Consider the following 26,179-nt stretch of genomic DNA (forward strand, 5'->3'; position numbering starts at 1 on the left):
GGGGTCCTGCCCTGTGGGCCAGGGTTGGGGGGGGACATCGGTGGGACGGACACACACCCCCCTCCCCGGGAAGGGCCTCTCCGCGCTGTATTGCGGGAGCGCAGCGCCGCGGTCAATACAAGAGGTGTTTCTCGTGGCACGCCTGGGCTGATGGCCGCCCCGCGAGGATGCCGGCTCTTTCGGTGACACTTTGCCCCAGCGTGGACCGGGCCTGGAACTTCAGGGGTGCCGTGGCCTCGCCGTGGGGTCCCCAGGGCGGTGGGGGAGGGGGCTGTGAGGGGAACAGTCCCCACTTTGTGGTGCCCCGTGGCAGAGGGGAAACTGGGGCACGGGAGCCCTGCAACCCCCTTCGCAGGAGATGGGGACGCAGCAGGTAAGGGTCATGGGCATGGACATGGGGACATGGCCCAGAGACGAGGGCACCCAGCCCAGCCTCATCAGGACCTTTATTGGGGTCTCAGGGCCCCACCAACCCGAGGCCACCCATCACCAACACCAGTGGGACGCACACCCTGGGGGAGGCTCCACGATAAATAAGCTTTTAAATTAATTAAATTAAACCATGACGATCCTCCCTCCCGAAGGCCCCCAGCAGACCCTGAGGCCAGGCACCCTGCGGTGCCCCCGCCCGGGGGGGCTGCAGGGATGACCCCCCCACCCTGCCAGGGCTAAGGCACAGGCCAGGGCTGCCCAGTAGAACAATTTTTTTTTAAAAAAGGAGGGTAAAATTAAATATATGGGGGGGACCATGGCAGGGAGGAGGCAATGCAGGCCCCCAAAGGCTCCTGCTCCCTGGGGGGGGACCAGGGCCCCCCATTATCAGCCCTTTGGCAGGGCCCTCGTCAGAATATGAGGGAATTAAGGGAAAGAGAAAGCCCAGGGCAAGGGCTTCTGCCCCCTCCGCCCCCCCAGGCCTGCTGGGAGGGGTGACCCCCACCCCAAAAGTCCCCTCCAGGTCCACGGTAGCTTTAGCACGTCGGTAGGAAAAGGCGCTGGCCGCAACACTGCGGCACAGGCCTGTGGGGCGCCCTGCACCCCCCCAAGAGCCACCCCCCACCCCGGGGGACCCACGGTCCAGCGCAGCCCCCGCCCCAACCCCAGCCCTGCTCGCTTCAAGAGTCCCAGGGCGAGGTGGAGGCAGTGAGAGGGATGCTTTGCCCTCGGCCAACTCCAGCCGTGCCGGCGCCATGTCCCGCCATTCCACGGCGCGGGATGCCGTCCCTGCGCAGCCCCGGCACCCTCAGAAGTAGGTGAGGTTCTTGATGAGACCCAGCTCCAGCATCCGCTTGATGGCCACTGCCTCGTGCGAGATGTTGTGCTCAGACGCCTGCAGGATAGGGAGCAGGGGGTGACCACAGAGCCTGGCAGAGGGTGACCACTGCCATTTTCCCTCTGCCCTCCTCCCAGACCCCCACCTTGTCCACCCTACCAGCATTGAGTTGACCCTACGCCTTCACCAGACATGAGAAGCCCCCCCCAAAAGGGAGGGATGTGACCCTCCCTGCCCAAACCCCCCGCCCTTGAGCCCTTCTGCTCACACATTAACCAGATCCAACTCTCCACCATGACTGCAGAGACATCAGGCTACAGGAGCAGTTGGATGATGACCATCTGAAGGTGGACCTCAACACCCATCATGGAAGGGGAGCGAGGGACGCCTGTGGGGAGAGCCTCCTGCACTGCTCGGCATCCCCGAACAGGGCAGGGCGCTGCTTTCCTGGGCTGCCCCCCCCATCCTGGGAGAAAAACTGGGGGTAACATGGACAAAAAGCAGGGGCTAGATACTCACTGCCATGGACTTGAGCGTGATCTGCTCGTAGTAGTGAATGGTCTGCTTCTTGTTGGCTGAATCGGGGTAGCCGAAGCCCGCGATGTGCACCAGGTCGCAGAAGTGCAGTGCCAAGGTGATGGCCAACAACCCCGTGGTGGGCTTCTGGAGGGAGAGGTGGAGGAGAAGCCACAGGCCTTCAGCAAGCTGCATGGGGATGGCTGTGGAGGGAGGGGGGGCAGCAGGGAGGACATCACCCCTCAGAGGGGTGCAGGGCACCCAGCCATCCCCACCCCTTACCTGTTTGACCTTCCGTGGTTGCTTCATGGGGAGGTTAAGCAGTTTAGCAGCAGTTACTTCCATGTAATAAGGGTTGAGGATGCGCACTTGCTCTGGGTTGGCGTCCCAGATCAACGGGGGCTGTTTCCAAAACCCCTTCCGAACCTGCAAGAGGATGGAGATGTCCAGTGGTGTGTCCCCAGGGTGAGGTGGGACGAGTGTTGGACCCGCTTCCCCACCACATTTACCCTCTTCTTGTCGTTGAGGATGGCCTCCATCCACTGGAAGTCCATGGGCTTGAAGGGTACCAGCACCAGCAACGTGTCAGGGTTGTTCTCCGTTCTGGGGTTGAAGTGGGCCGACTCGGGGTAGAAAAGGCGCATGGTGGTCTTTGAGCCCACATCCTGCTCATAACCGTGGACTGGGGCGTTGTTCAACCTTGGGGGGGGACATCACAGGTGTCAAACCCCGTCCGCAGGCGGGGCTGGGGAGGGGTTGGTGGGACGGACCCCGGGTGGTACCTGATCACAACGTCGTACGTGTTGATGGTCTCCCCCATGGAGCTGTTGCGGAGCCGGGGGCCATTGCCCACCACCGCGCACCTCCGGCACTTCAGGCTGCGAGAGAAAGGCCGTCTCAACCAGAGCTGCTCTAAACCACAGTGGTTTTAAACCTCCAAGGTGGGGATTTAACCCTCCTCTGCAAAGCTTCCTGTGCCCTGTTGCAGGCACCTGAGTTGCAGAGGTTCGTTTTGCCAAATCTTGGGCCCACAATGTGCAAGTTTCCCCCCACCCCAAGAGAGCAACAATGAAAAGACAGACAGAAAAGCCCCAAAACCCACCCCGGTGTTACCTCTGGATGCTCTCGGGCAGGGAGTAGTGGGTGATGGACAGCAAGCGCAGGAGAACATCTTCTGCAAAGCAAGGGCAAGGAGGAGGTGAGCAAGGCAGCTCCTGCCTGCTACAACACCCTGGGTGCTGCCCCATCCCTGCCGGGTCTCCTCCTGTCGTTAATCCCAGCTCCCCCCAGATCTGGGCAGATAATCCTTGGCTGGGGCTTAGTAAAGCCTGGCCCAACCAAAACCCTTTTATAGGTTTAAAAGGCACGCACAGGGCAACATGCACACAAGCTACACACACCATGGGCAAGTAGATACGTGCCGCAAAGTCTAAAAATCAAGCAAATGGCTTGCTAGGGAGGAGGGAAAAAGAAAATAGTTGTGCGTCCTCTGTAAAAAAAAATCAACACACAGATGTTTTTAAGAAGGAGAGACAGATGGACAAACAGAAACCCACAGCAAGGGCTGCCAAGGCTTACCACTTCCTTTTGTGCCGTAAGGCAGCTCATAGAGCGACGGCGTCTTCACCCAAAAATAGTCCTTCAGCTGCAAGAAGAGCGGGTGGTCCCTCGTGTAGCTGCCGAGGAGCAAAGGGCTGGTGAGACCAGGACAGGGGGACGGCACGGGGAGGGTCCTGGCTTCACATCCCCCCCCCCCTTCCTTGCTCCCAACCCGGATACTCACTTCCCAATGAGCTGCGCCGCTTTCTTTTCCACCTCCCCGAGGGGACACATCGTCTTGTTTTCTTGCACGGGGAAATAAAAGCTGTAAAGGAAAAGGTTAAAAAAAAAAAAAAAGATGCCCGTCCCTCTGCATCCCCCTCCCAGCAAAGGGAGCTCGGGCACCACCGCAGTGGGGCTCAAGCCATGCCAGCAGCGCCGGGGATATCACCGGCCAGATTTAAGGCCAGCTCTGCTTTGGGTTATTTAAATGCTGGGCTTGCAGCCTTGCATCGGAAGAGGTCTCTCTTCCCCTGCTCATAAACCTCATGTTCCCCGCTTTCCCCGTCTCCATCACCGTCACCGGGACTGGGAAGGGAGCAGGGTTTTCCCTTTCTCCCAGGCTCGGAAAAACACCGGCATTTGCCGAAAACCCTGCAGCACCCACCAAGGGGGAAACCTCGTATTGCATTCCCCCTCCTCCGGCAGCAGCAGAGGATGTTGCCTTCTCTCTGGTCGCCCAGGATCCAGACGATGCTCCGGCATCCCTGCGCAGGACAGGGGGAGGATGCCACCTCCCGAGGGTGAAGGAAAGGGCAGGAGGTCCTTTAAACTTTAATAAAAGCCACTCACAGCTGTATGTACCTGTCTTCCCGGTAGATCGAATACCAAACCATCACCAGAAACAGCACCAGCACCCCGAGTATCTTCCCTCCTGCGTGCCCAGAGAGCGGGGGGAAGAGGAAAAACACCATCAAGGAGGTACCCTGGGGTTTGGATGATCGGGTGTTGGGGACCTGCAGCCCCCCAGGAGCATCCTGGCAGATCCAGGATGGCGAAGCCGTCCCTGGCCGAGCCTCCTCCCCAGGGGGAGAGGCTGGCACAGTCCCCTGGGAGGAGCAGCTCCAAGATAGAGCTGTGTTGGTTTTGTCCCAGGTCCAAAAGCCACTGTGCTGCTTCCTCCTGCCCGCCTTGTGTCAAAGGATGCACAAACAGGTCCCTCCTTCTGGGTGCCTCCACCCCGTTTTTCTACCACAAAGCCCGAGGGCTACCAGGTGCCCAAGGAGCACCAAGGACCCCAAAATCTCTCTCCCCGGGGCGACTTTGCCCATGATGGGAACACTGCATCACCCGGCTGGAGCCACAGCAAAGCTCCATCTTACCCCTGAAGCCAAATTTCCAAGAGCAGATCCCCAACACCCCCATCCCTGCTTGGAAAGAGGGAGATGGGACCCCCCACCATGGGACTCACGAGACTTGTTGATCATTTTTATCAGCAGGAGAAGCATCAGGCAAGGGCCGGAGCTCTCATCGCGGCTGCCGCCGGTCACCTGGAGTGGGAAAAGAGGGAGAGGGACCAGATGAAGTCAAGAACCCATCAGAGCCATCCCCGAAAACCCCATCCAAGAGGCATCACCCCCCCGCTTGCCCCAACCACACCTCTGGACAAGCGGGTGTGAGGGTTCCCGAAGGGATTTATTTCCATTTAAATTCACATCTCTCTGCCCCGCAGCCAACAAAGGTTTGATTTATACAGAGTTTATAAAAGCCAGGCAAGCAGCTGCGGTTCCCAAGGAGCCTCGGCCGTACAGGTTAAACACTGAAATTCCAAAGGAAAAAAAATATTAATTGAAGAGGAAAAACGAGGTAGGGTTTCAATGGCAAAAACCCCAAAGCACCCAAACCAATGCCCGTGGGGATGACCTGGGGGAGATTTTAAGCCCAGCTCTGGCTCAAGCATACAACTGGCACCAGCCACCACAGGTACGAAGCCAAACATGCCGCCACCATGCCAGGCAGAAAGGGCAGAAGCAGCCAAACGGATGAAAGCAGAGTATCACGTACTTGGGAAACCTCCAACACCTTCGATTCAACCATCCTGGCCTGGGGGAAAGGGGATGCCGCAAGCTCAATGCATGTACAAACGTCGGTCAGGGAAGCGGAGTGACTTTTTTCTTCCTCCGAAACCTCTCACTCCTGGAATAAGGCAGCAAAGAGCCGTGGTCGGAGCCACCCCGGGACCAGCTCAACCCCATCCTGTCGCGACACGGCAAGGACGGAAAATTAACTTACCAGCTGGGAAAAGTTATGGGCTACACAGGAGACTTTGCTCCCCGATAAACTGCTCCCTGAGGATGAGTCCTACTCTAAGTAGGTCTTGGCTTTGCCACCCATAACCGAGCTGCTCCCTGCTCTGGACTGGCCACGTCTCAGAAGAGGAGAGGGCAAGGAGCTGTTAAATAACCAGCCAAGAGGAAACGTGCACGCCCGTGCTGGGGAGTGGAAATCCTGGTCTCAGGGCATTAGTTAACTTGGGGCGGGGGGGGGAGCACGTGTGCCCATCTCAGCACCCCACCCTACCTAACAAAGTGCCATTAATGAACTGGTATCAACCGCCCAACGGGGCCAAGTCTTCACCCAGTCAAGAACCAGTTGAGACCAGCAGCTTTTGGGGCAAAATATATCATGAAAGAGGAGAAACGGGACCAAAGACGGTCCCACAAGAGCCAGGCCCTTCCCTTCCTCATCACCAGCTCCTGAAAAACAGGCAGGAAGGGCAATTAAAGGGGAATTAAGGACAATTAAACCATGCTACAAGCAACGGGACGGGATACGAAGCAAAGAAAACTGTCTGTTTGACAGGAAAGCGGAGGGATGGGGACAGGGACAGGTGAGGTGGTCCCCTGGGAAAGCACCTGTATCCCCCCAGACCACTTCTCCTCCCTAAAACACGGGTATCAAATGCGAGGAGCTGGGGGGTCTCGGCCCTTTATATGTTACAGCTGTTTGAAAAAAAACATAAAGTTAGGGGGAAATTAAAAAGCAGCTTGTGTTTTCTTGGGATGTTTTTTTCATAGCAAAACTGGCCACTGAAGTCCCCAAGGGGAAATCTGCCGCCGCAGCTGGAGGCTGGCCATGCTCCCTGGGGGCCTGAGCACCTCCATTCGCCCAGGGCCGGGGCGCTGCCAGGCATCGGGACCCAAATTTAGCACCAAATTCACCCCCCCAGCTCTCTCCTTCAGCATCAAACCACCCAGCTGAGCTTGCCACCGAGCGTGCTTCACCCCTCCCTGCAGCTTAAGACACTGGGAAAATCCACTCTCACCCCTGGTGTTTGCTTTTACACAACAGCTTTTTTTAAATATATTTTTTAAGGCTTTATGATCTTTTCCCAAGCTTGTACGCACAAGCTGAGCCTGATGCATTTAAGAGAAACACAGCTAATAATCCCCAAGGAAAACACGCACTGTTTAGCAAAGCATTCAAGCGTCCGGGGAATGCAGAGCAAAACAGAGCACAGGCTGCCCCCATGCCCAGGCCAAGGCAGAGTCAATTCACGGTCCCCCCAGCCTCATGCTACCAGATCTGCATCCCAGACTAGAGCAGCTCCTTAAAACAGGAATATCTGAGCACCTGGAGCCATCCCCCTCTGTCCCAGGGACACCGAGCTGGCAGAGGGATGCTAAAGGGTCCTGGTCCTCGCAGCGTCCCAGCTGCCACAGCACCCTCGGAGCATGCAGTATCCCCCAGTCCCCGGTGGGGTGAGATTCGGTGCTCGCCCCTCTCACAGAAGGGATGCCGGCGTGCCTCAACCACCGCTCCCATGTGTTCAGTGCAGGGCATCGCCTCCCCTGCCAAGCCCTCGAGCTCGGGGGGAGGAAAGTCCCAGGTGGATTCAGCTCCCCACGCTTGGAAGAAGCAACTGAGAAAGCCCCTCTCTTTTGATGTCTGAGACGCTACTCCGTCAAGAGGGGCCATATCCCATATCATCGTGGGAGTGTCTCGTTACAGTTTAGCAAAACCAGGGCAATCCACATTCGGGAGTTGCTGACGCTGCTAGGGGCTATCATTATGATAAAGCCCAAGGCCATACTGACCAAGTAACAATAGGCTTGTGTGTGATAAGGTGGTTACAGAGCTATATTAACCGCGCTGTGTCTGTAATAAACTGGCATTTGCTTGATCATACTGATCGTGTGCGGTGTCCGTGGCTTCCGCGTCAGCAAGTGGCGCCCGACCAGGGACCCCCGGATCGGAGCTGGATTTTCCGACGGAGCCGAAGACGGAGGGTGCGGAAGCCGGCCGTAGGTAAGTGCTGCCCCGGCACTCGGGAAGACACTAGCACAAAAGATTAGATCTCGCCCTGATCAGGCGGGCGGCCGGGGAGGAGATGGGGTCCACCATGACAAAAGAAGAGTCAGCAGTGGTTAAGCTCCTCCAACATATCCTCTCAATGAGAGGGCTGAGTTATGACTCGTCTACCCTGAAGGCTTTGCTGCTTTGGGCAAAGGGAAAGGGCTTGGTCCCCACAGCTGGAGCCACCTTTGATGTCTCAACATGGGAAAAAATAGGGGCAGAGCTGTGGGAAGAAATAAGTAAAGGATCCAGGGAGGCGAGCAAATTCTCCACCGTGTGGAGGTTGATTAATGAAACATTGAAAAGCACGAGGGCTGAACGGCAAGCTGTGGCGTCTGCATTTGCGGCTTTGACTCCAGCCAACGGGTCCGCCTGTGCAACCGGCACGCTGTTCCAGGGTCCAACGATCCCTGCCACAACCCCGGCTCACGCTGCGAGGGGGGTCCGAATCCCAGCGGGAACTGCAGCCACAGCTCACGCCGCCACACATGTACTGGCACCAGAGGGAAAAGCTGCAGAAGATTTTCTACCACCACCAGATGCACCACAGTCAGACAGTCCTCGGATTTGTGACGACGCCGACCCACCACCCCGACCCTCTTCACCGGCGCCGACCGCTTCACTTTACCCTCCCTTGCCACCTTCTTCTCCACCGTCACGTTGCGAAGAGGAGGAGGGGGGAGCAAACGGTTTGGGGGATGCGCAATTGCGTGAATTGGTAAAAAGGCTGGAAACTTTAGAGGCTCGCCTAGGGGCGCCGCCAGAAAAGTCACCAGCTCCTCTGTCTGTGCCATGCCCCGGACCATCGGGGTCTAACCCATTCGTCCCAAATGAAACACCGGGTGGGACCAGTGCTCCTGCACCAATGCCAGCGCCACCAGCGTCGGCGGTATTTGGGCAAGGGTTGTTGGCGGGGGGGCAGGAGACCCATCCATGCGATGGAAAGGGGTGATTCGAGATGCCATGATAGAAGGGCAGTTTTTGCCACTGGCATTTCCAGTTGTAGGGAGAGGGGTGTGGGAAGCGTTGGATTGGAAAGCGTTGAAGGAGGCCAAAAATGCTGTTACTCAATATGGGTTAAAATCGCCATATATTCAGTCCGTGTTACAACACATTTTTTCCTCACAGTTATTAACTCCTTATGACTCTAGGATGATTGTCCGGATGCTGTTGCCACCCTCGCAGCAGCTACAATTTTTCCAACATTGGCAGACTGCCTGCGATAGGGCAGCCTCGATACCTCGACAGCAGGGCAATCCTCTGTTTGGGGTACAGGCTCAGATGCTAATAGGAGCAGAGCCTTGCCACGCTTAACAAACTAGGCTGCTGGCTAGCGAAACGGAACAGTGCCACAACATTAGCGCTTAGTGGGCTTTTAACTGAGGTAGATTCAGTACGGCATGTGACTTGACAAAATCATGCAGCCCTAGATTTCTTGTTATTAGCCCAAGGTCATGGGTGTGAGGAGTTAGAAGGTATGTGTTGAATGAACCTTACAGATAACTCCAATTCAATTTACCAGCAACTAGATCGACTTAAGAAACTAACCAATGAGTTAAAAACTAGCTCTCTAGGCCTTGATTCCTGGTTAACTGGGTGAGGTATCTCAGGATGGGTAAGAGATTTAATTACCCACAGGCTTGTGTTATTATTAGGATTATTATTAACCGTGCTAATATTAGGATGTGTCTTTAAGTGTTTCATGAAAGCAGTAGAGCACATGATGACTGGAGTCTGGATTGCTCAAAAACAAAAAGGGGGATTTGTGGAATATCTGGAAAGCCAAGGACAAGTAGTGAACAATCCAGACTCAGACTGTGTGGACTTAATCTGCCTGTGAACAAGAAGGCCTCAAGGATGTCACAAAAGTCAACCGCGGTTTTAAAGGCACAAAGCAAGCAGGATATTGGTTTTAACCCATGGATGTAGCTGTTACTAACAAATGTGATTTTGTATTTTCCAAGACTTACAAAGTGGCATTGTACAAACTTATTATGGGAACGTGCAGGATAGCATTACGTCTTCCTAATAAGTTACAAATTCCAAGGTTGGCCACAGACGCTACTCTGTCAACAGGGGCCATATCCCATATCATCGTGGGAGTGTCTCGTTACAGTTTAGCAAAACCAGGGCAATCCACATTCGGGAGTTGCTGACGCTGCTAGGGGCTATCATTATGATAAAGCCCAAGGCCATACTGACCAAGTAACAATAGGCTTGTGTGTGATAAGGTGGTTACAGAGCTATATTAACCGCGCGGTGTCTGTAATAAACTGACATCTGCTTGATCATACTGATCGTGTGCTGTGTCCGTGACTTCCACATCAGCATCTGAGCAAGCGCCGCCGGGGTTGAATATTATCGCTGCATGACTTAAAAGCCCCGCTGCCGCCCAGTCTTTGCAGCCAGTTCTCCCCTTCCCCTGCCTGGCGTTGCGAGAAAGCCCCATCCTCGGGATGCTGTGAAGCTCCTCGCCGAGACTCCCCGCCTCCCTCCGATCCAGAGCAGGGTTTCGCCTCCCGGTTTCACCGAGCCCCTGGGAGATGCCAACAACAACAACGGGGACCGACCCTCCTGCTGCGGGGGTGACCTCACAGGAGCCCATCCCTTTATCTCCATCCATCCCCAGCTCCCCCCACGGCCTCAACGGCTCCAGCCAGATCCCATGTCTCCAGATTTCAGTCACGTCAATCCACAAAGCGGCAGCGGGCAGAAAAATGCATTTAAAGTCGTGGAGCAAGTGCAAAGGCAGAGGGTGACTATAAATCCCCCCACCCATCCCAGCGTGGGCAGTGATCCCAGCTACCCACTGCCATCCCAGCAAAGCATCCGCGGACCAGCAGGCCACACAGCAAAAGCTCTGGGTACTTTTATGTTTCCATGGTAACCTATGGGTTGGGAAAACGAAGCGTGACACAAGGCGAGGACACCTCTCCTGTGCTCCCACCATCTCATCCCACCCCGCACATCCACGGGGTGCGGAGCTGCCCAGTCCAGCTTCCCCGGGTGAGATGGATGCTCGTCAGAGAATGACCATCTCTGACCATTCACCCCGCAAAAAACCAGGCATTTAATTTTAACTGGAGCAGAGATGGATTTGAAGGGATCATGCCAGAGGACAATCCCTAGGGATTCACTCCTGGCAGTAGGAGGGAGACGGACAGATGGCCGGGACAGCACAGAGCCTTTGACCCCAGCCAGACCATCTCTCCTGAGCCTTCAAGGCACGCGGAGCCTTGCGGGGACCAGCAGGATGGACCCTGCACTCCATTTTAAGGACAACAACCAGGATCAACCACCCAAGGAAGCATTTTACAGCCCCGGGACCTTCCAAGCCCCCATCCCGCCGGTTTTCTCCACGCGGTAGGGCTGGGATTGCCGGAGGAGCCTGGCAGATGCCAGCTTACCCCCCGCACCGGCTCAGCCGCATCCTGCCTCGGCAAAACCACTGCGTGCCGGAGCCTGAACGCAACCTGGGAGGCGGCCGGCGAGGGTGATCCTCCGGGGAAACAATCTGGCCAACTCAAGGAGCTGCCTGGGCTTGGCAGAGCATCAAAGGTACCCAAATCCTCAGCCTGGCATCCCAAAGCTTCCTCGACCCGGCTGCTGTGAGCTCCAGGTGCTCAGGGATTTTTTTTTTCCAAGCTGGGAAGGAAACAGAGACCCACGGTCAGGAGAAAAACCTCGTGGGACTGAAAACAACCACTGCTGCAAGCCCAAAAGGCAGCAGGGTCTGGGTCTGACCCCCCACAAGGGACGCTGAGGTGGGATGGGGATGCTGGGGCGGGCCCAGGGGTGCTGGAGGTGCAGGCAGGGCCACCTGCACCAGCCAGGAAATGGCAGGGCAGAGCAATCGCAAGAGCACGACCTGCAAAGGCAGCGGGCTGGCGGACGCAGGAGCTCATTAGGCCACAGCACTGCAAAAATCCATCCCATTCGGCACCGGGCATTGCCCCATCAAGGGCACAGAGAGCCAGCCTGTGCCACCAATACTCATATTTATCCTATTTTAAGAGCCCTGCAAGTCACTTCAAAGGAATCTTAATTACCTCTTGATAGCAGAGGCAGGGTGGTTTCCCTAGCCCGTGGTGTCCTAGGCATACAGTAACCTGGCCAAAGCTTTGGGGAAGGGAAGCAAAAAAAATCCCTCGTTGGCACGTAAGCCTCAACAACGTATTTCCCTGCGACGAGGGTGACATTTTAGAGGTGGCAACAGCAAATACACTCAGGTAAGACAAGTATTTCCACAGCACCAGGTCCCCAGAATAAATCCACGCTGCTCCTGCTTTTCCACGCCACTGTTGGTTTTAACGTGCTCGGGAGCTGAAACCCAATTGAGGCCGGCACTGCCACCATCCTCTCCTCTCCCACTATTTTATTTTAATTCTTGCAGCAGGAAAAACACAGGGATGGAACCCAAATCTCTTCCTACGGCCCTGAAACACCAGCTGCGTGGGTATGCCCAAGCATCCCGTGTCTCCAGGGTAAGGCAATGCCATTGAAGGAGATACAGGGCTCCTCCTTGGTGGGTTAGGCTACATTCTTATAGGTTATATACTATTATTTCTATTATATAGGTTTAATCACCCTTTTCCTATTTAGAAAAATAATATAAAGACCCTTTTTGCTCACTACAACCCAGAGGTTATAGCCAAACTGCCAGAGGAGAGCTGAGCCACCCATGGGCAGACAACCCCACGCTACTGAGACAAAGGTGGGCACCCACCCGTGATGATTTTATACCCATGGGATTTCATCACCGAGCCTCAGGAGCCCCTGGCATGGGCCCAGCCACCCCCAGCTCCCACCTGCCCCAGCCAGCCCTCGTTTGCCACCACTGTCACCTTGTTGCTGTGTTTACTCGCCAGCACCTCCGCCCTCGGGGACCGCCCAGGGATGTGGGCGGCAACGGCGAGAGCAGCTTCAGACCTATGCTTCAGTCTAACCCCTTCCAAAAAGCAGCAGAAAAGGGAAAGCAGCGATCTGGGGGTGCAGGCAGGGGGAAGGCAGCCTCGCCTCACTGCCTGCTCCTCCAGGAGCGGCAGGCAAAGCATCCGTAGGGAGCACCCGCTCCCTTATAGCAGGGATGCAAATGCTCGAGGGACTTAAAAAACTAAACCGTCGAGATGCTCCAGCCCATCCCCCATCAACACCCAGATTCATCCCCAGGTCTCCAGTGAAAAGAGGTGGAAAATTAAGGGATCTCAAGTCCCAGGGCTGAGTTATCCTGCAGGCAGCTACCATCCCCAAGGGCTTATGACTACGGGGGTCCCCTTTTGGGGGCTCAAAAGCCGCCTGCGCAGACACCATCCCTTTTGCAAGGCTCCAAGTGCCACCTTAACCCCACGCCCGCCACAGCAGCCCTGTGGTTTCCCTGCTGTTTCCTCCCCACCTCCTGTTTCCTCCCCACCTCCTGTTTTGCACCAGCAAACGGCCAGTTTTGGGGCAGGACAACCCCCAGGGTAACCCCCACCCTTGAGCTCTAGTCCTCTGGCTCTGAAACCTCCGGGGCGAAGCAGCGGGATGGATTTACCCCCCTGCCCCTACACCAGTGCGCTTGCGCATCTGAGGTTGAACTAGATGATCCCTGAGGTCCCTTCCAACCTGTGATTCTGCGATCTCCCCTGCTCTCTCCTCCCATATTAAGGGCCCCAGGGGAAAATACCCAGAAAACAACCCACTCCATCATTTTGCACCCCCAGCATCACTTTGATTGCTCTGTTAACCCCATCAGTCATGCCGGGACGGGGATGTTTGTCTCGGGGAGACCTTTTCCAGCATCCCCGGCAGCGGAAGAGGCTGAAGCCAGTCCCCCTCAGGGTGGCGATAAGCTGGCAGGAGGTCACAGATACTTACGGTCCGTTCTCTTCGTCCAGGCAGAGCAGGCAGGCGCTCGGCGGGATCTACGAGGCCATCCTCTCTTCCCCTGCCAAAGGGAGAAGGGAGAACATCCTTAGGGCTACAGCAACCCACACCGGCAGCACGCAAGGGACGCTTCGCTTAGCAGCCATCCACCTTCAGAAGATCCAATGGATACCTACTGATGCCCAAGCAGAGCGGGTCCGAGCGCCGACGGGGACCCAGCCCCAGGGGACCGGCAGAAGGGCCCCAACGAGCCATTGCATTCGCAGAGGATGTCTGAGCTCTCTGCAAAGCCACCCACCTCCTGCAGCACCAAGCTGCTTTTAAGGAGGAGGCGTGGTAGTTCAGAGCCCGGACCTCACCGCAGGTTTCCCCCACATCTGTTCACCTTTCCCCCCGTGCCCCGAAATCCCTTTCTGCAACTCACTCAGATCTTTAGGAAGCAGGTGATGCCCTCTCCCAGCAAAAAGAAGACGCAGCCTTGCTTGTCCTGGGACGCTCCGTAATTCTACATCTCCAGCATCTCTTCCCCCAAAACTTTCCAAGTTACACATCCTCAACTGAGCACTGTAGTATCATTATGATTTGGGGAAGGAAAAGCCCTGCTGAGGAACTGCCATGCACAGAACTCTTTCTGCCATCCTGCCTCTCAGAAAACAGCCTCTCTGCAAGGACAGCTGCTCTGCATCCAACTTAATTACCTCGGCTACTGAGCAGCACGGTGGGGTGAAGGGGGAAAACAAGCCAGCCAGGTGAAGTGAGCCCATTGCTGCCTCACTTAGCAGCTGGGAGTTAGCTTTGCTCTTCCCTCCCTGCCTGGTGGGATGGGTAGGGGATGGTGGGAGTCACAGCTCTCCCCAAAAATCCCCGTGAGGAACAAGCTCAGCCCAGTTCAGTGCAAGGAAAGGCAAAGCCGATAGGGAAGGGTGACCTGCACAGGACCAGCAAGGATCTCTCTGCAGCTGGTGCTCGAGCCCAGGCAGAAAAGATGCCTCTGAGGGGAAATTCTGAAGGGCAGGAGGTTTCCTTAACTCTCTTCATCTCCTCCAGCTGGGAAAAGCAAAGGCAAGAGATACTGTGGGCCACCAAGCTGGTGCAAGCCTTCCCAAGGCGTGTGCCGCTCTTAATGCCCCATTAATTTTAACAAAGAGGGTACGTCCGCATGCAAGGAATGGGGAAGGAAAGTGCTTTCTCCTATCATCAAGGCTGCATGCTCCTCCCCAGGGACTAGGCTTTCCACAAACACCCTGGGAGGATGAGGGGTGGCTCCATCCCGGTGCCACATCTTCCCACATTTCCAGCCAAAGCAGCTCTGCTTTCTCCTACCTCCACCATTTGCTGGGGGGAGCAATTAAACCAGAGGGCTTGGGGCAATCAACAGCCAAACAAGGTGCACTTGGGGCCACTTTCCAAGTGCCCAAAATATCCACCTTCCTGCACCAGAGTCTTCCCAGCAACCCTGAATCCACCGGAGCATCTGTCATCGCTGCTGACAAGGAGCCTTTTTATTTAGAGCCATGAATTATAGGATTCACGAATGAGGTTAAACTCTCCCCAGGGAGCTTCTGCTAAAGCACTTTGCAGCACAGCATCGGCCCCTACCTGTACAGATGATGATGCTCAGAGCTGCCTGAGGGTGGGCAAGGGGACGCCTCCATCCCCACAGCATCCTCCCAGGAGGACACTCCAGCCCTGGATCAGCAGGAGATCGCAATCCCTTAAAGCACATGGGCCTTGCTGGGGAGGATCTGAGGTCTTGCTTGAAGCTGGTCTTTCCAGCTCGACTGGAAGAGCTGGGAGCCGGGTGGTTGCCAATCTCCCCAGGATTGTTTTCCAGCCTCCCAGGTGATCCCCCCCCACCATCAGTTGATGGAACCAACCATTCCCAGCCCAAGGTCCGGGAAAAGCCCATCGTAGTTCAGGCATCCACCAGGTCGAGATCTGCCGTCTCCACCGCTCGCCGCGGGCAGCTCAACCCATCTGGCAGCTGATCCCAGCAGGAAATGAACGTCCTACATCCCAGAGCCCTCAGAAAAATCCTAAACAAGCTGAATTTTGCTCCTTTTCCTCCCCAGGCTCCCAGCTACGCCGCCTGCCTTGGTTTCCCTTCCTGCCTACCAGGCTGCGTTTTAAATAACGATTTCCAATTCTGAGGGGGGCAAAAGGCACCTTGTGCTCGCTCCCCGACATCTCCCCTCCTGGATGCTGGTGGCTTCAGGCAGAAGAAAACAAAAAGCCACATCCTTTCCCCTATTAAAGGCAGCCAGAATCAGACCTTTGACGGGCTCAGCCCCGGTGCAGGAGCATCCCCAGGGGGACACGGGCATTTTCCAGACCTGCACAGGCGAGAGGTGACATGGGCAGGGACGAGCCACAAAATCCCTCCCATCCATCATCCTCCCCATTGAGGACCGGACCCTCCCCGGGAGCTGTTAAAAAAGAGAAGGAGGGGTATATGGAGACAGCATTTCTCCTCCTTCCACCAGCCAGACCTGAAGCAAGGCAGCTGTCTGTCTGTCCGTCTGTCGGCACTCCATCGCCAGCGCCAGTCTCCCTCGGCTAAAACTACCTCCCAAGGGGGAAGAGAGCAAAAGCCGGGCTGGGAGGGAAAGAAAATCCAGGTGAGCTCATCCTCCTCCTACAGAGAAAACATCTCTACTTGGCATGAGCGAGGTGTTTCCAAGCCTGGCACATCCCTCACATCACCCTGATCCCTATCGCCCCGGGACCAGGAGCTTACTCATTCGGCAGCTATTTCATGGGAGGTAGCCCGGCCGCTTCCCGGCCATCCTTGAGCCAAGCCAAAGGTGTGATTCCAGTGTGGGATGTGATTTTTTTTCAGCAGTTTCCCCTGCTGATCTTCACCACAGCATCCCGGCAGATTATCCCTGGCTGGGAGAGCGTGGAAGAGCCACCACCAGCAGGACCCCCATCCTCCACGTCAACTGTTGGGTTGTTGGGGTTTTTTTAAATTAAATTAATAATTTCTTAAATTTATTAAATTTTTTTAAACTAAAAAGAAGATGTAATAAACCTATTTCTACTAAATCCCTGAGAATGGGAAGAAAAGCAAAGCTGCCCAGCCAAGCCAGATTATCCGAAGCAGCGACCAACCTAAAAATAAACCACTGCTATTTAAGGACGAGCCTCCCGTGACAAACCCCCGCCTTGAAAAAAAAAAACAAAAAGAAAAAAAATAAAAAGGAAGAAATAACCACGAGCTGTTTCCAAGCTGGGGTGTTTAGCATCACCCATCAGACCAAAAAAAGCTTATTTTGTGTTTATTTCTTAGCAAAACTCTGTGCTTCCAAGAGAAGAGCATCCCCAGGCTTAAAGCCACTGATTTACAGACACTCCACGCATTTAGGCGAGCCAGGCAAATAAATAATTAAGATTTAAATATGCATTTGCATAATACAGATAATCTGTCAATTTAACTTGTAAATGCAGTTGCAATTAAGCAGCGACTTTGTTAATTAGGTAGCAAAGGGGCCCAGGAAGCCCCAGCTCTGCTGCAGCTGCTGTAGGACCATAAGGATGCCAAAGGACGTTAAAGCCAAATTTGCCGGGGGATGCACTTTCCACCCCATTTTTCCCAAAAATGCCCCAGTGCTCTCCTCCATTCCCAACCCAGGTGGGCCCGGATCCATCCTTGTCCCATAAAATCCCACCCCACGAACCCCACGCTGAGGAAGCTGGACGAGCCCGACGGCCACAGAGCTGCCAGGACAGGGTTTTAATACCCAGACAGGGGTGTTTTATTATCTGCGGTGGGGATGCTCGGCTGGCGGCATGCATACGGCATCAGCAAAGCCCCAGAGCCACAGGTTTGCAGCGTTAAAGCGGCTTCAAGTCTCGCTCAGCACTTTCCTGCCTCAGATTCCCCCCATTTCGGGGCTCAGGGAAGCTCTGCCCACTCGGCAGCACACATAGGGGATGCAGCAGGGACCCTGAGCTCCAGACTCCAGCCTGGCTCATATATATATATATATATTTTTTTTTTTTTTTTTTAAGAAGGAAATTAAAAAAACCACCTGATGGAAATGTCGCAAGCAGCCCAAAACCTGACGCAGGATCCAACCCAGGGCTCCAGCTTGTGCAAGGCCACAGGGCAAGTTGCAACCTCTCGCCGCTGGCATCACACTCGGGTTAAAAAAAAAGAAATTGAGGCTCGGCTGACTCAGCCTGGCCAGATACCGGCTGGGAAAACTTCGGCGAGGCTGCCGGCGAGCTGGGGGAGACATTTTGCAAGGGGAAGAGCTGAAGCGGGAACAGCATCTGGAAGCTATCGGAGGCGAGGAGCCTCTCCCAGGCACAGTGGGGAATTCCAACAGCGTGAGCTCAGGTTAAAGCCTCTTTCACAGACCCAGGATTAAAGAAAAAAAAAAAAAAACAAAAACAAAAAAAAAAACCAAACAAGCTTCAGCATATATATTTTTAAACCTGCAAATAATGAAGGAAAAAAAGCCAGCTCCCTGCTCAGTCCTACCTGGACGTGGCTTTCTGATTTAGCTTGATTCTGATCTGCGATAAAAGCATCCTAAAAAAACCCCAAAGAGGAGAAATCCCTCCATAGATTTGTTGATAGAATTTTGCAGGCGTGGTGTCAGGAGGAGAGTCCTCCTCCAGCGCTGCGCGGTTTGAAACAGCTCTGCTCGCATTACGATGCACCCCTGCACCCAGGGCACTGCTGGGTCCCACCTCCGAGCATCCCTCAGCGGCACCGGCTGCATCCCACAATGGTCCTCGAGTGGCAGCAAACCCAGGAGCATCCCAGCATCCTCAGGATGGCATCAAAGAGCCAATGGCGGATGCCATCCTAGCTTAGATGGGGCCATCCTCCGCAAGGCACCGACACCACAGGGAGCCCCCAGCTTCCTCCAGCCATCCCTGAGCCCGTAGGACAGGGACCAGCAGCACCCACGGGTGGTCAATCCCACCCCCTGCTGGACAACCCCAGTGGACCACGTGCCATGCTGGGATGGTAACCTGGCCACCCCAAACTGGGTGGCACAGGTAAGGCTGCCTGCCACCGCCCTCCTGCAGCTCCGCCGTGCCCTTTCACAGGGCCAGCATGCAAATACCACCTTAAAACCAAAAATACCCAACCACATGTTAACACCTACACCGATATTATATAAATAACTTGCCCCTAATTAATATAAACACCTGCACAGCAGCTTGTGCGCTCAGGCAGTCCCAAGCATGCCGCCAAAGTGATGCCAGCAAACCCGCACCCCATCTCAATTTGTGCCAGAGCAATATATCGCAGGACAGGACCCACAGGGGATGTGCAGCATCTCGCCCCCGGCCGCCAGATTCCTCCAGATTCGCCCGCCTCCTTCCCACCTGCAGCACTCCCACCCACCTTCCCGGCAGCTCAGCAGTCACCATCCTGCGCCGAGCCGCGGCACGGCGGAGCCGGACCAGACAGGAGCAGCATCCGCCAGCAATGCCGGCACCACAGCTCGGCAGCCTCCGGCAGACGGCAAAACACATCCTGGAGAGGAGCCGGAGCCTGTGCCAGCCTGAAACCGCTCTGAGCATCCGCTGGTCCAAAGGAAAAGCGGGATGGAGAGGGGCTTTTTCTCCAGTTTTGCTGTTCTCCACCAGCCAAATCCCCTTCTGTTTTCTCCGAGGAAAGTTTCCAGCACAACCCCGGTCACGTGCGAGGGGTCAGCAGCTGGAAATGCAGGAGATCAGCAAGAACTGGGCTTTTTTTTTCCTTTCTCTTTTCCCTCCCAAGAAGACGCAGGATTTTCCTAGAAAAAGCTCAATAAACATGCCGATTGTGGCCAGAGGATGGAGAAGCCGCCGGTGTCCAAGCGCGAGGGGAGGTTAAAAAGAAACTAAAAAAGGAGAACCAGAAGTTGCAAAGAACAGTGTGAAAGCATCAAATCATTTCCTTTCCTTGCTGCAAAATCTAAAGCGCTCATGCCAGTGTCACCAACGGCGTCGGACGAGGGTCATCGGCCCCAGCCCGGGATGGGGAGAGCGGGACAGCGTCCCCGTAGGGATGCGGCCGAAGCCAGGATGCCAACCTCTGCGGGAGGAGGACCATGTCCCTACTCCTTACGCAGCCATTGTGCTACACCCAGAGAAAACAACCAAAAGAGGGAAAAAATTAAATAAAATAAATTATTTTTTTTAAAAAGTGTGATAGGAAAAGCTCTTGAGAAAAAGACTCCCAGCCCAAAGCAGCTCTGAAATACTCAGGACTAAAGCAACAGGACCATCACCTTATAGAGAGAGTAAGCAACAGGGTATATGGGCTTTAGAGATACTGCCAAATAATCAGTTTTAATTAGTGGGATTCAGTCTGAGAACTGCTGAGAAACCCCCCGAAAACAGGCACGTGGAGGGTCCCGGCCTTGGCATTCCCGCGTCCGGCAGCCCGGCATCCACCTCTGATGTTGGTGACAAGCACAGGGACGACACAAGCTGTAAGAACCCAGGCTTGGAGACATAAATATGGTTCTTCCAGAGTTTAAAATGGATTTAAATACATGTTTTCACTCCACGGGCAGGTTTGCGCTCCACAGGTGGGCTAGGGGCCAGGAGGATGCTCCGGTCCCAGCTCTGGAAGACACCCTACTCACAGATCTCCACGGTGGACATCCCTTAAAATTAGCATCGGCAGACAGTTCCTCCTCTTGTATTTATATTTGCAGAGCCCTTAGCCCGTATCCTCATGGGATTTGTTGCCCTGCCACAGCAGTTGCTGTTAAATCATTGCCTGGAGCTGGAGGAGCAAGCAGCCCTCTAATGATGCAGGTAATTAAGCACAGGGGTTAGGGAGAGTCCAGCAAAGCACACTGATCCCATCCCATAGCTCATAAGGACACTGGGAGTTCATTATAGGTTGGACGTGTCATTAGGAGCAGGGGTAGGAAGACGAGACCTCCCTGGATGAGGAAGACAGCCAGCACCGGGGCTGGAGGCGGGCATCTCCTGTGATGAGCCCACCTCCAAGTCATCCACTCGAGATCCCGGCTCTTCCCAGGCCAGGATCCGGCACGTGCTACGGAGAACTGCGGTGCAATGCAACACACCGCAACAGGAATTGCAACGCAACAGGAAGGGGAAGCGCAATGCGATGGGAAGGGGAAGTGCGAGGTGCCTGCGGCCACCAGCGCATCCATCCCCCCCGCAGGGCTGATCCCCCACTCAAAGCTCCGGCCCAAGAGCAGTGACCAGCGTGGACCACCCGCCTGCTCCAGCCCCTACATTAAGCAAAGGGAGAAGGTTCTCTATACACACTTTAAATCCTCAGCTCCGTCACCAAACCGGGGTTCTGCCCTGCCCGGGGTGCCCGTCCTGTGTCACTCTGCCCTGCCACTCACCATGAAAAGCCTTGGCGGAGGCAGCCTCTTCGTCTCCAAGAGCGGTCGGAAGGAGAGCCCAGCAGAGAAGACAGGGCAAATTCAGCAGGGCTTTTGCAAAAGCTCTACCACGAGACTTTAATTAGCTCATCTCGCAAAGACGGGGCCTGGAGTCGCCCGGCAGCCCAGCACCAACCCACCGGGCATCAGGACTGCGCGGGCACCACTCTATTAACCTGATGGGGAAAGAGGCACCCCGCACCCGACGTCCAAGCCGAGGAGCATATAAAAGCCCCCAGAGGAAGATTTTTCCTTTGTTCTCTGCTGCCCAGAACAATAAAACCCCGCCAGCTCACCCTGCAGAAGACCTGACATTGAAAAATCAATGGAGAAAAGCCCAGCTGGTCCTTTTGCTGCTGTTTTGAGGGAAGCATCCTCATCTCCACCCAGGAGCGAGTCCATTGCGTGGGAAAGGAGGTCTCCAGGTGCACGCAAAGGGCCGGGATGGGATTTATCAGCATCCTGCACCATGACGCCCGGCTCGTGCTCCCGGCAGCTCTGTCCACACCAGGATCAGTTCCTCCTACCCCTATGGGATCACCAGGCCAGTGGAGCGCATCCATCAACCAGCCAGAGGATGCCCAAGGATGGGGAAAATAAAGCTCAGACCACTTAAATCATCCTCAGCCCACACCACTGCGAGAGCGATACCGTCCTGAGCCACACACGGGGCACGTCCTCCCCTCCCCAGGGCCTCCGGGAGGATTTTCCCTTCCTTACGCTGGCACCAGGGCTTTAATACGGCAAATACCCATCGAAATGAGTCCCCCCATATTATCGGGAGACGCCAGAAACTCTCTTGCCAGGGCTCTCAGGTTGGGTTCGCCTTCCTGAGGGGAGGCTGTGGGCAGGAACGACGCCAAAGGCCGGTTTTTCCCGGCGAGATGGGGTTTTGTTTTGCCGCGGATTGGGCAGCAGCAGCCGGAAGGGCATCGCAAAAGCGGGGGCTTTCCTCTCGCCGCTGCCCGCACACGCTTCACCACCTGGAAGTTTAACCACGCTCAGGCACTAATTAATTACATTAATTAGAAAAAAAAAATTAAATAAAAAACCCCACTTAAAACACAGAAATAAAGGTGCTTTCTGGGGCGTCGCGCTCGCTGGGGCATCGATGCCGACGGCGTGGGATGCATCAGTGAGGCTCCAAGGTTAACGGCGGGGATTCCCCCCCGCCCAGTCTCCAATTTGCACCCTCCTATCCCCAATTCGTACCCCCCCCATCCCCAATTTGCACATACACCCCCCAGTTTCAAACCCCCCCTCCCAAATTTGCAACCCCCTCCCCCATGTAAACCCTGCCTGGGAGCTGCAAAACAGGCAGCGCTGCCTGTTCTGCCCCCTCCCAACGCGGAGCCCCCCAAAAAAAAATAAGCAAGCGGGGTTTTTGCTCGCCTCCCCCCCTCTTTTTTTCCGCTTTGCAGCTGGATTTGTAGCGGAGACGCGGGCACGGGGGAGGGGGGAGACGCGGACACGGAGGGACCCCCCCCCCACGCTGCAGACTCACCATGGGGCGGTGGCGGGGGGGGAGCGCGGCGGGAGGAGGAGGAGGAGGAAGAGGAGGAGGAGGAGGATGAGCGGGGACACACACGCACAGGCAGCGGTGCGGGATGCCGGAGCCAGCCCGGGGCTGGGCGGGCGGTGAGCGGGCACGCTTGCGCACAGAGCCGGGATGGGCGGCGGAGGGAGGGAGGGAGGGAGGGAAGGAGGGAGGGAGGGAGGGAAGAAGGGAGGGAAAAGAGGGAAGAGCATCTCAGGGGATGGGGGCATCCCGTGTCTCCCCATCCCCCGGCAGTGGGGAGGTGAGGGAGGACAACCACCCCCTCCCCCAAAATCACAGCCCTCTCCCCAGGCAAACTTACGGTGGGCTCAGCCCCCCCCCCCTTGGCAGAAATCTCCCCAACCCCCCCCACTAAATAACAACAGCTCACAGAAGTATTGTGTATTTTTTTGCTTTTTTCTGGAAAAAAAAATAATTCCAGCTACCTGGGTGTCCCATGGGATTTCATTTCCATCCCAAACCGACCCCCTCGAGGCTTTTATTTCTACAGTTGAGAATCCACCCCTCCTGCGCTGGGGTGGGGTTTTGCCAATCCCGGAGATAATTAGCGATATTAACGTTGATTTTTAAGGAGTTAATAACGTGAAATATTGGCTCCGGTGCAGGCAGCTCGTTGTTGAAGGCAGCAAAGTTTATCCCTCTTTTATTGAGCTGGAAAGCAAGAGATTGGAGGGTACCAGCCCCATTTGAAGACCAAAGCATCCGGCGCCAACAATATTAATTGATAAAACACCTGTTGAGCTGACGGCTCTGGTTTTGCCAAGGCTAATTGAACATCTGCATCAATATTTGAAGATCATCCTCGCCCCGGCCTACGGAGGATGGGGTTTCCTTGCCGGCAAGAAGCGAGGCAACGGGGCAGAGAGTTTTACCCGTGGTGACAGGCAGGCCCGCCATAATTAGGCTTTAATTGCCACCAGTTCCTAGACGATCCTGGGGTAATTACTGGGGCCGCAGCTTAGCGGGGAGAGCTGGGATTTGCTTGAAAGATATTTAGACCCTTCGGTCTCTTGGGTTCCCCCACTAGGTTTATTGCATCTGAAAACAATAAACAGCGTTCAATAAAACTCCAGCAATAATAATGCATCCCAAATGTCTATTTTTACCATGCCCCCAAGACAGGATAATAAAGAGGCTGCAAAGATTCGCTTCCCAGGATATTCTTGGTCCCCAGCTCCCTCCTGCTGGCGGTGGTGCGATGGGCTCGTTTTGGGGTGATCGGAGCATCCCCCCACGGCCTGGGACAGCATCCACAGGACTGAACACAGAGTAAAAGCCCTTGCAGAGCTGCAAACCCAGTATCGGGGAGCGTCTCCAGCTCCACATGAGCTTCCTTGCCCAGATCTCCGTGCCGAGAGGTCTCAGTGCCGTGGCCTGAGCTTCACCAAGGTTTGGGGTAACGACGGTGACCCTGCGCCAAGCGCTGAACACCGGTTGTGTCCACCCTGCATCCCCGGGGCGCCTGCGTTGCCTACTCACATCTCCTCGGCTAACCCATCTCCCAAGGGACCCAAAGACCAGCAAAGAGCTTCCCGTGGCCACCGCAGCTCCAGAAAGACGACACATTTTTAAAGCCCGCCAAAAAATACCAGGCTTTGGAAACGTATTTGCTGCCTTAGCAGAATGCCACGAGCATTTGCTGGGTAGTTAGTCATTGCTAATAACTACACCCTGCCCTAATATTTAATTTACAAAGGATAAATTGCCAGTTAGATTAATTCAGCATGATGAGCGCTGAGTAATTTGGAGAAGAAAAGGGTTTGGGGGGGTGGGGGGGTGGAAAACCTGGCTGTTTGAGAAGTGAATTTGTAATAAGCTCTTCCATCACCCGGTCCAAAGCTATTCGGAAATCACATCGATAAAATGGTTTAGAAAATGCCCCGGCAGCAGCAGCGGGGAACGGGGCTGTTTTCTTGCCCCAGGAGCGTGCAGGCAGAGGTTCTGCCATCCCGGGATGGCCTTGCACCATCACGCCGCAGCCGAAACACTCTTGAAAGGGTGACGAGGACAAAGCAGGAGCCAGGCAAGCGCGATCTATTAATAAAGGAGGAGGGGGATGCCCTCGGCCAGGCTCACAGCATCTGCTCGAGAAGGACAAGAATGGGGCGATTCATGCCCAGCACAAGCCGGCTTTGTCCTACTGACCACCTCGGGCTCACCCTTCCTCAACCCAGCCTAGAAACGCTGTCTGGCTTTGCAAACCCAGCCCCAGGACCTCAATAAATCATTTGAAGGCTCCAGGCATAGATCCATCAAAATACATCCCCCTGCCCTCTTCCCTCGGGGCAGGCAGGGACAGCCCCTGTCCTGGGCTCCACGTCTTCCCTCTGCTTCCAGACAGAATGGGTGATGGCCAGGCAGCACCTTTTTTAGTCTCCCAGGAGAAATGATTCCTCCAGCAGGAGCAGAGAGATGGTCTGCGGAAGATGTGCTGCTCAGTCGTCTGTCGCAGCCCTCAGAAAGTCTATTTATAAGAGGTTTGTTGTTGGTTTGGTTTTTTTTAATACCTGAAGAACAGGGAAGCTTCCTGGGTGACAGGACAGTCCCATCTGATGTCTAACCATCTCCATTCCCAGGCTGACCAAGGTGGGTATGTAAAACTGTGATGTTCCCTCACGCAGAGAGACCAAGCTCCCTCTTGGCGCCAAAAGCACTCCAATATCGAAAAAAAATTGAATACTAGCAAATGAATGCTACTAATTCCCCTTAGCAACTTAAAACCCAGGGATGCAAAGAGCCAGGGGATGGCCAGCTACGCCAATCATCTCCAGATCCACTGCTCCCCAGCTGCTACATCGACTCTGGCCCTAGACGGGGGCCAGACTGGGAAGATTCTGGCCAGATGGGAAGACTTGGAGCACAAGTGTGCTGGGGGGCGGCTGAGGGGGCTGGGGGGGTTTAGCCTGGAGAAGAGGGGGCTGAGGGGAGCCCTTCTCGCTCTCTGCAGCTGCCTGAGAGGGGCTGGAGTGAGGGGGGGGTCGGTCTCTGCTCCCAAGGCACCAGTGACAGGACGAGAGGGAACAGCCTCAGGCTGCGTCAGGGGAGGTTTAGGTTGGAGATGAGGGAAAATGTCTTCCCTGCCAGAGCGGTCAGGCCCTGGCACAGGCTGCCCAGAGAGGTGGGGGAGTCACCGTCCCTGGGGGGGTTCAAACACTGTGAAAACATGGCACTTGGGGACATGGTTCAGGAGCCATGGGGGTGTTGGGTTGGGGGTTGGACTTGATAATCCTAGAGGCCTTATTCCAACCTTAACGATTCTATGAATCTATAAATTAATGCCACTAATTCCCCTTGGCAACTTAAAACCCAGGGACACAAAGAGCCAGGGGACGGCCAGCCACGCCGATCATCTCTAGACCCACCGCTCCCCAGCTCCTACACCAACTCCGGCCCCAGACATCCTCTGCCCAGGACATGGGTAGATGTGAAATGAGGGAAGAAGACTCCCCAAACAGATTACCCTGGCTTTCTTACCACGCATTGCATTTTTGCAGAGAAATAAGAAAATGTGGCTGCATCCAGATGCTCTGCCTCTCCCTGCTGCTCAAAAGGTAGCAGGGAACCGCCTGACCTGAATATTTATTAATCGGATGAGCCGAACAAAACCCCGGGCACCTCTGATGCTGCTACCTGCAATCCAGCCAGCTCTGGACCGCTCCATCACAGGGCAGCGCTGTGGCACGCAGAGCAGCCCTG

The 26,179-nt window shown here is 55.3% G+C and overlaps 1 protein-coding gene across 8 annotated transcripts; it reads right to left on the reverse strand.

Moving 5' to 3' along the window:
• Positions 1–365: 365 nt before the first annotated feature.
• On the reverse strand, positions 366–22,564 carry ST3GAL4 (ST3 beta-galactoside alpha-2,3-sialyltransferase 4). Of its 8 annotated transcripts, none has more exons than XM_075116272.1 (13): positions 22,430–22,449; positions 13,538–13,607; positions 5,390–5,521; positions 4,797–4,875; positions 4,178–4,259; positions 3,570–3,650; positions 3,365–3,462; positions 2,900–2,960; positions 2,569–2,664; positions 2,296–2,485; positions 2,069–2,212; positions 1,790–1,933; positions 366–1,327 (listed from the first exon to the last, which is right to left on the reverse strand). In XM_075116272.1, the coding sequence occupies exons 3-13, from the start codon at positions 5,420–5,422 to the stop codon at positions 1,241–1,243; spliced, it is 1,095 nt and encodes a 364-aa protein (XP_074972373.1). In that variant the 5' UTR covers positions 5,423–5,521; positions 13,538–13,607; positions 22,430–22,449; the 3' UTR covers positions 366–1,240. The 8 variants fall into 8 exon arrangements, with proteins under 8 accessions (XP_074972373.1, XP_074972375.1, XP_074972374.1 ...); XM_075116274.1 differs by lacking the exon at positions 22,430–22,449 and adding an exon at positions 18,912–19,045; XM_075116273.1 differs by lacking the exon at positions 22,430–22,449 and adding an exon at positions 16,036–16,113.
• Positions 22,565–26,179: the final 3,615 nt, after the last annotated feature.

The sequence above is a fragment of the Phalacrocorax aristotelis genome, chromosome 22, assembly GCF_949628215.1.
Source record: "Phalacrocorax aristotelis chromosome 22, bGulAri2.1, whole genome shotgun sequence".
In the NCBI taxonomy this organism is placed as follows: domain Eukaryota; kingdom Metazoa; phylum Chordata; class Aves; order Suliformes; family Phalacrocoracidae; genus Phalacrocorax; species Phalacrocorax aristotelis.

Coding starts and splice junctions, on each gene's coding strand:
- ST3GAL4 (XM_075116270.1), bottom strand. CDS start 19,090: ATGCTCAGAGCGGTTTCAGGCTGGCACAGGCTCCGGCTCCTCTCCAGG. Junction 2,961..3,364: donor TTACGGCACAAAAGGAAGTG/GTAAGCCTTGGC, acceptor CTTGCTTTGCAG/AAGATGTTCTCCTGCGCTTG. Junction 1,934..2,068: donor AACCACGGAAGGTCAAACAG/GTAAGGGGTGGG, acceptor CTCTCCCTCCAG/AAGCCCACCACGGGGTTGTT.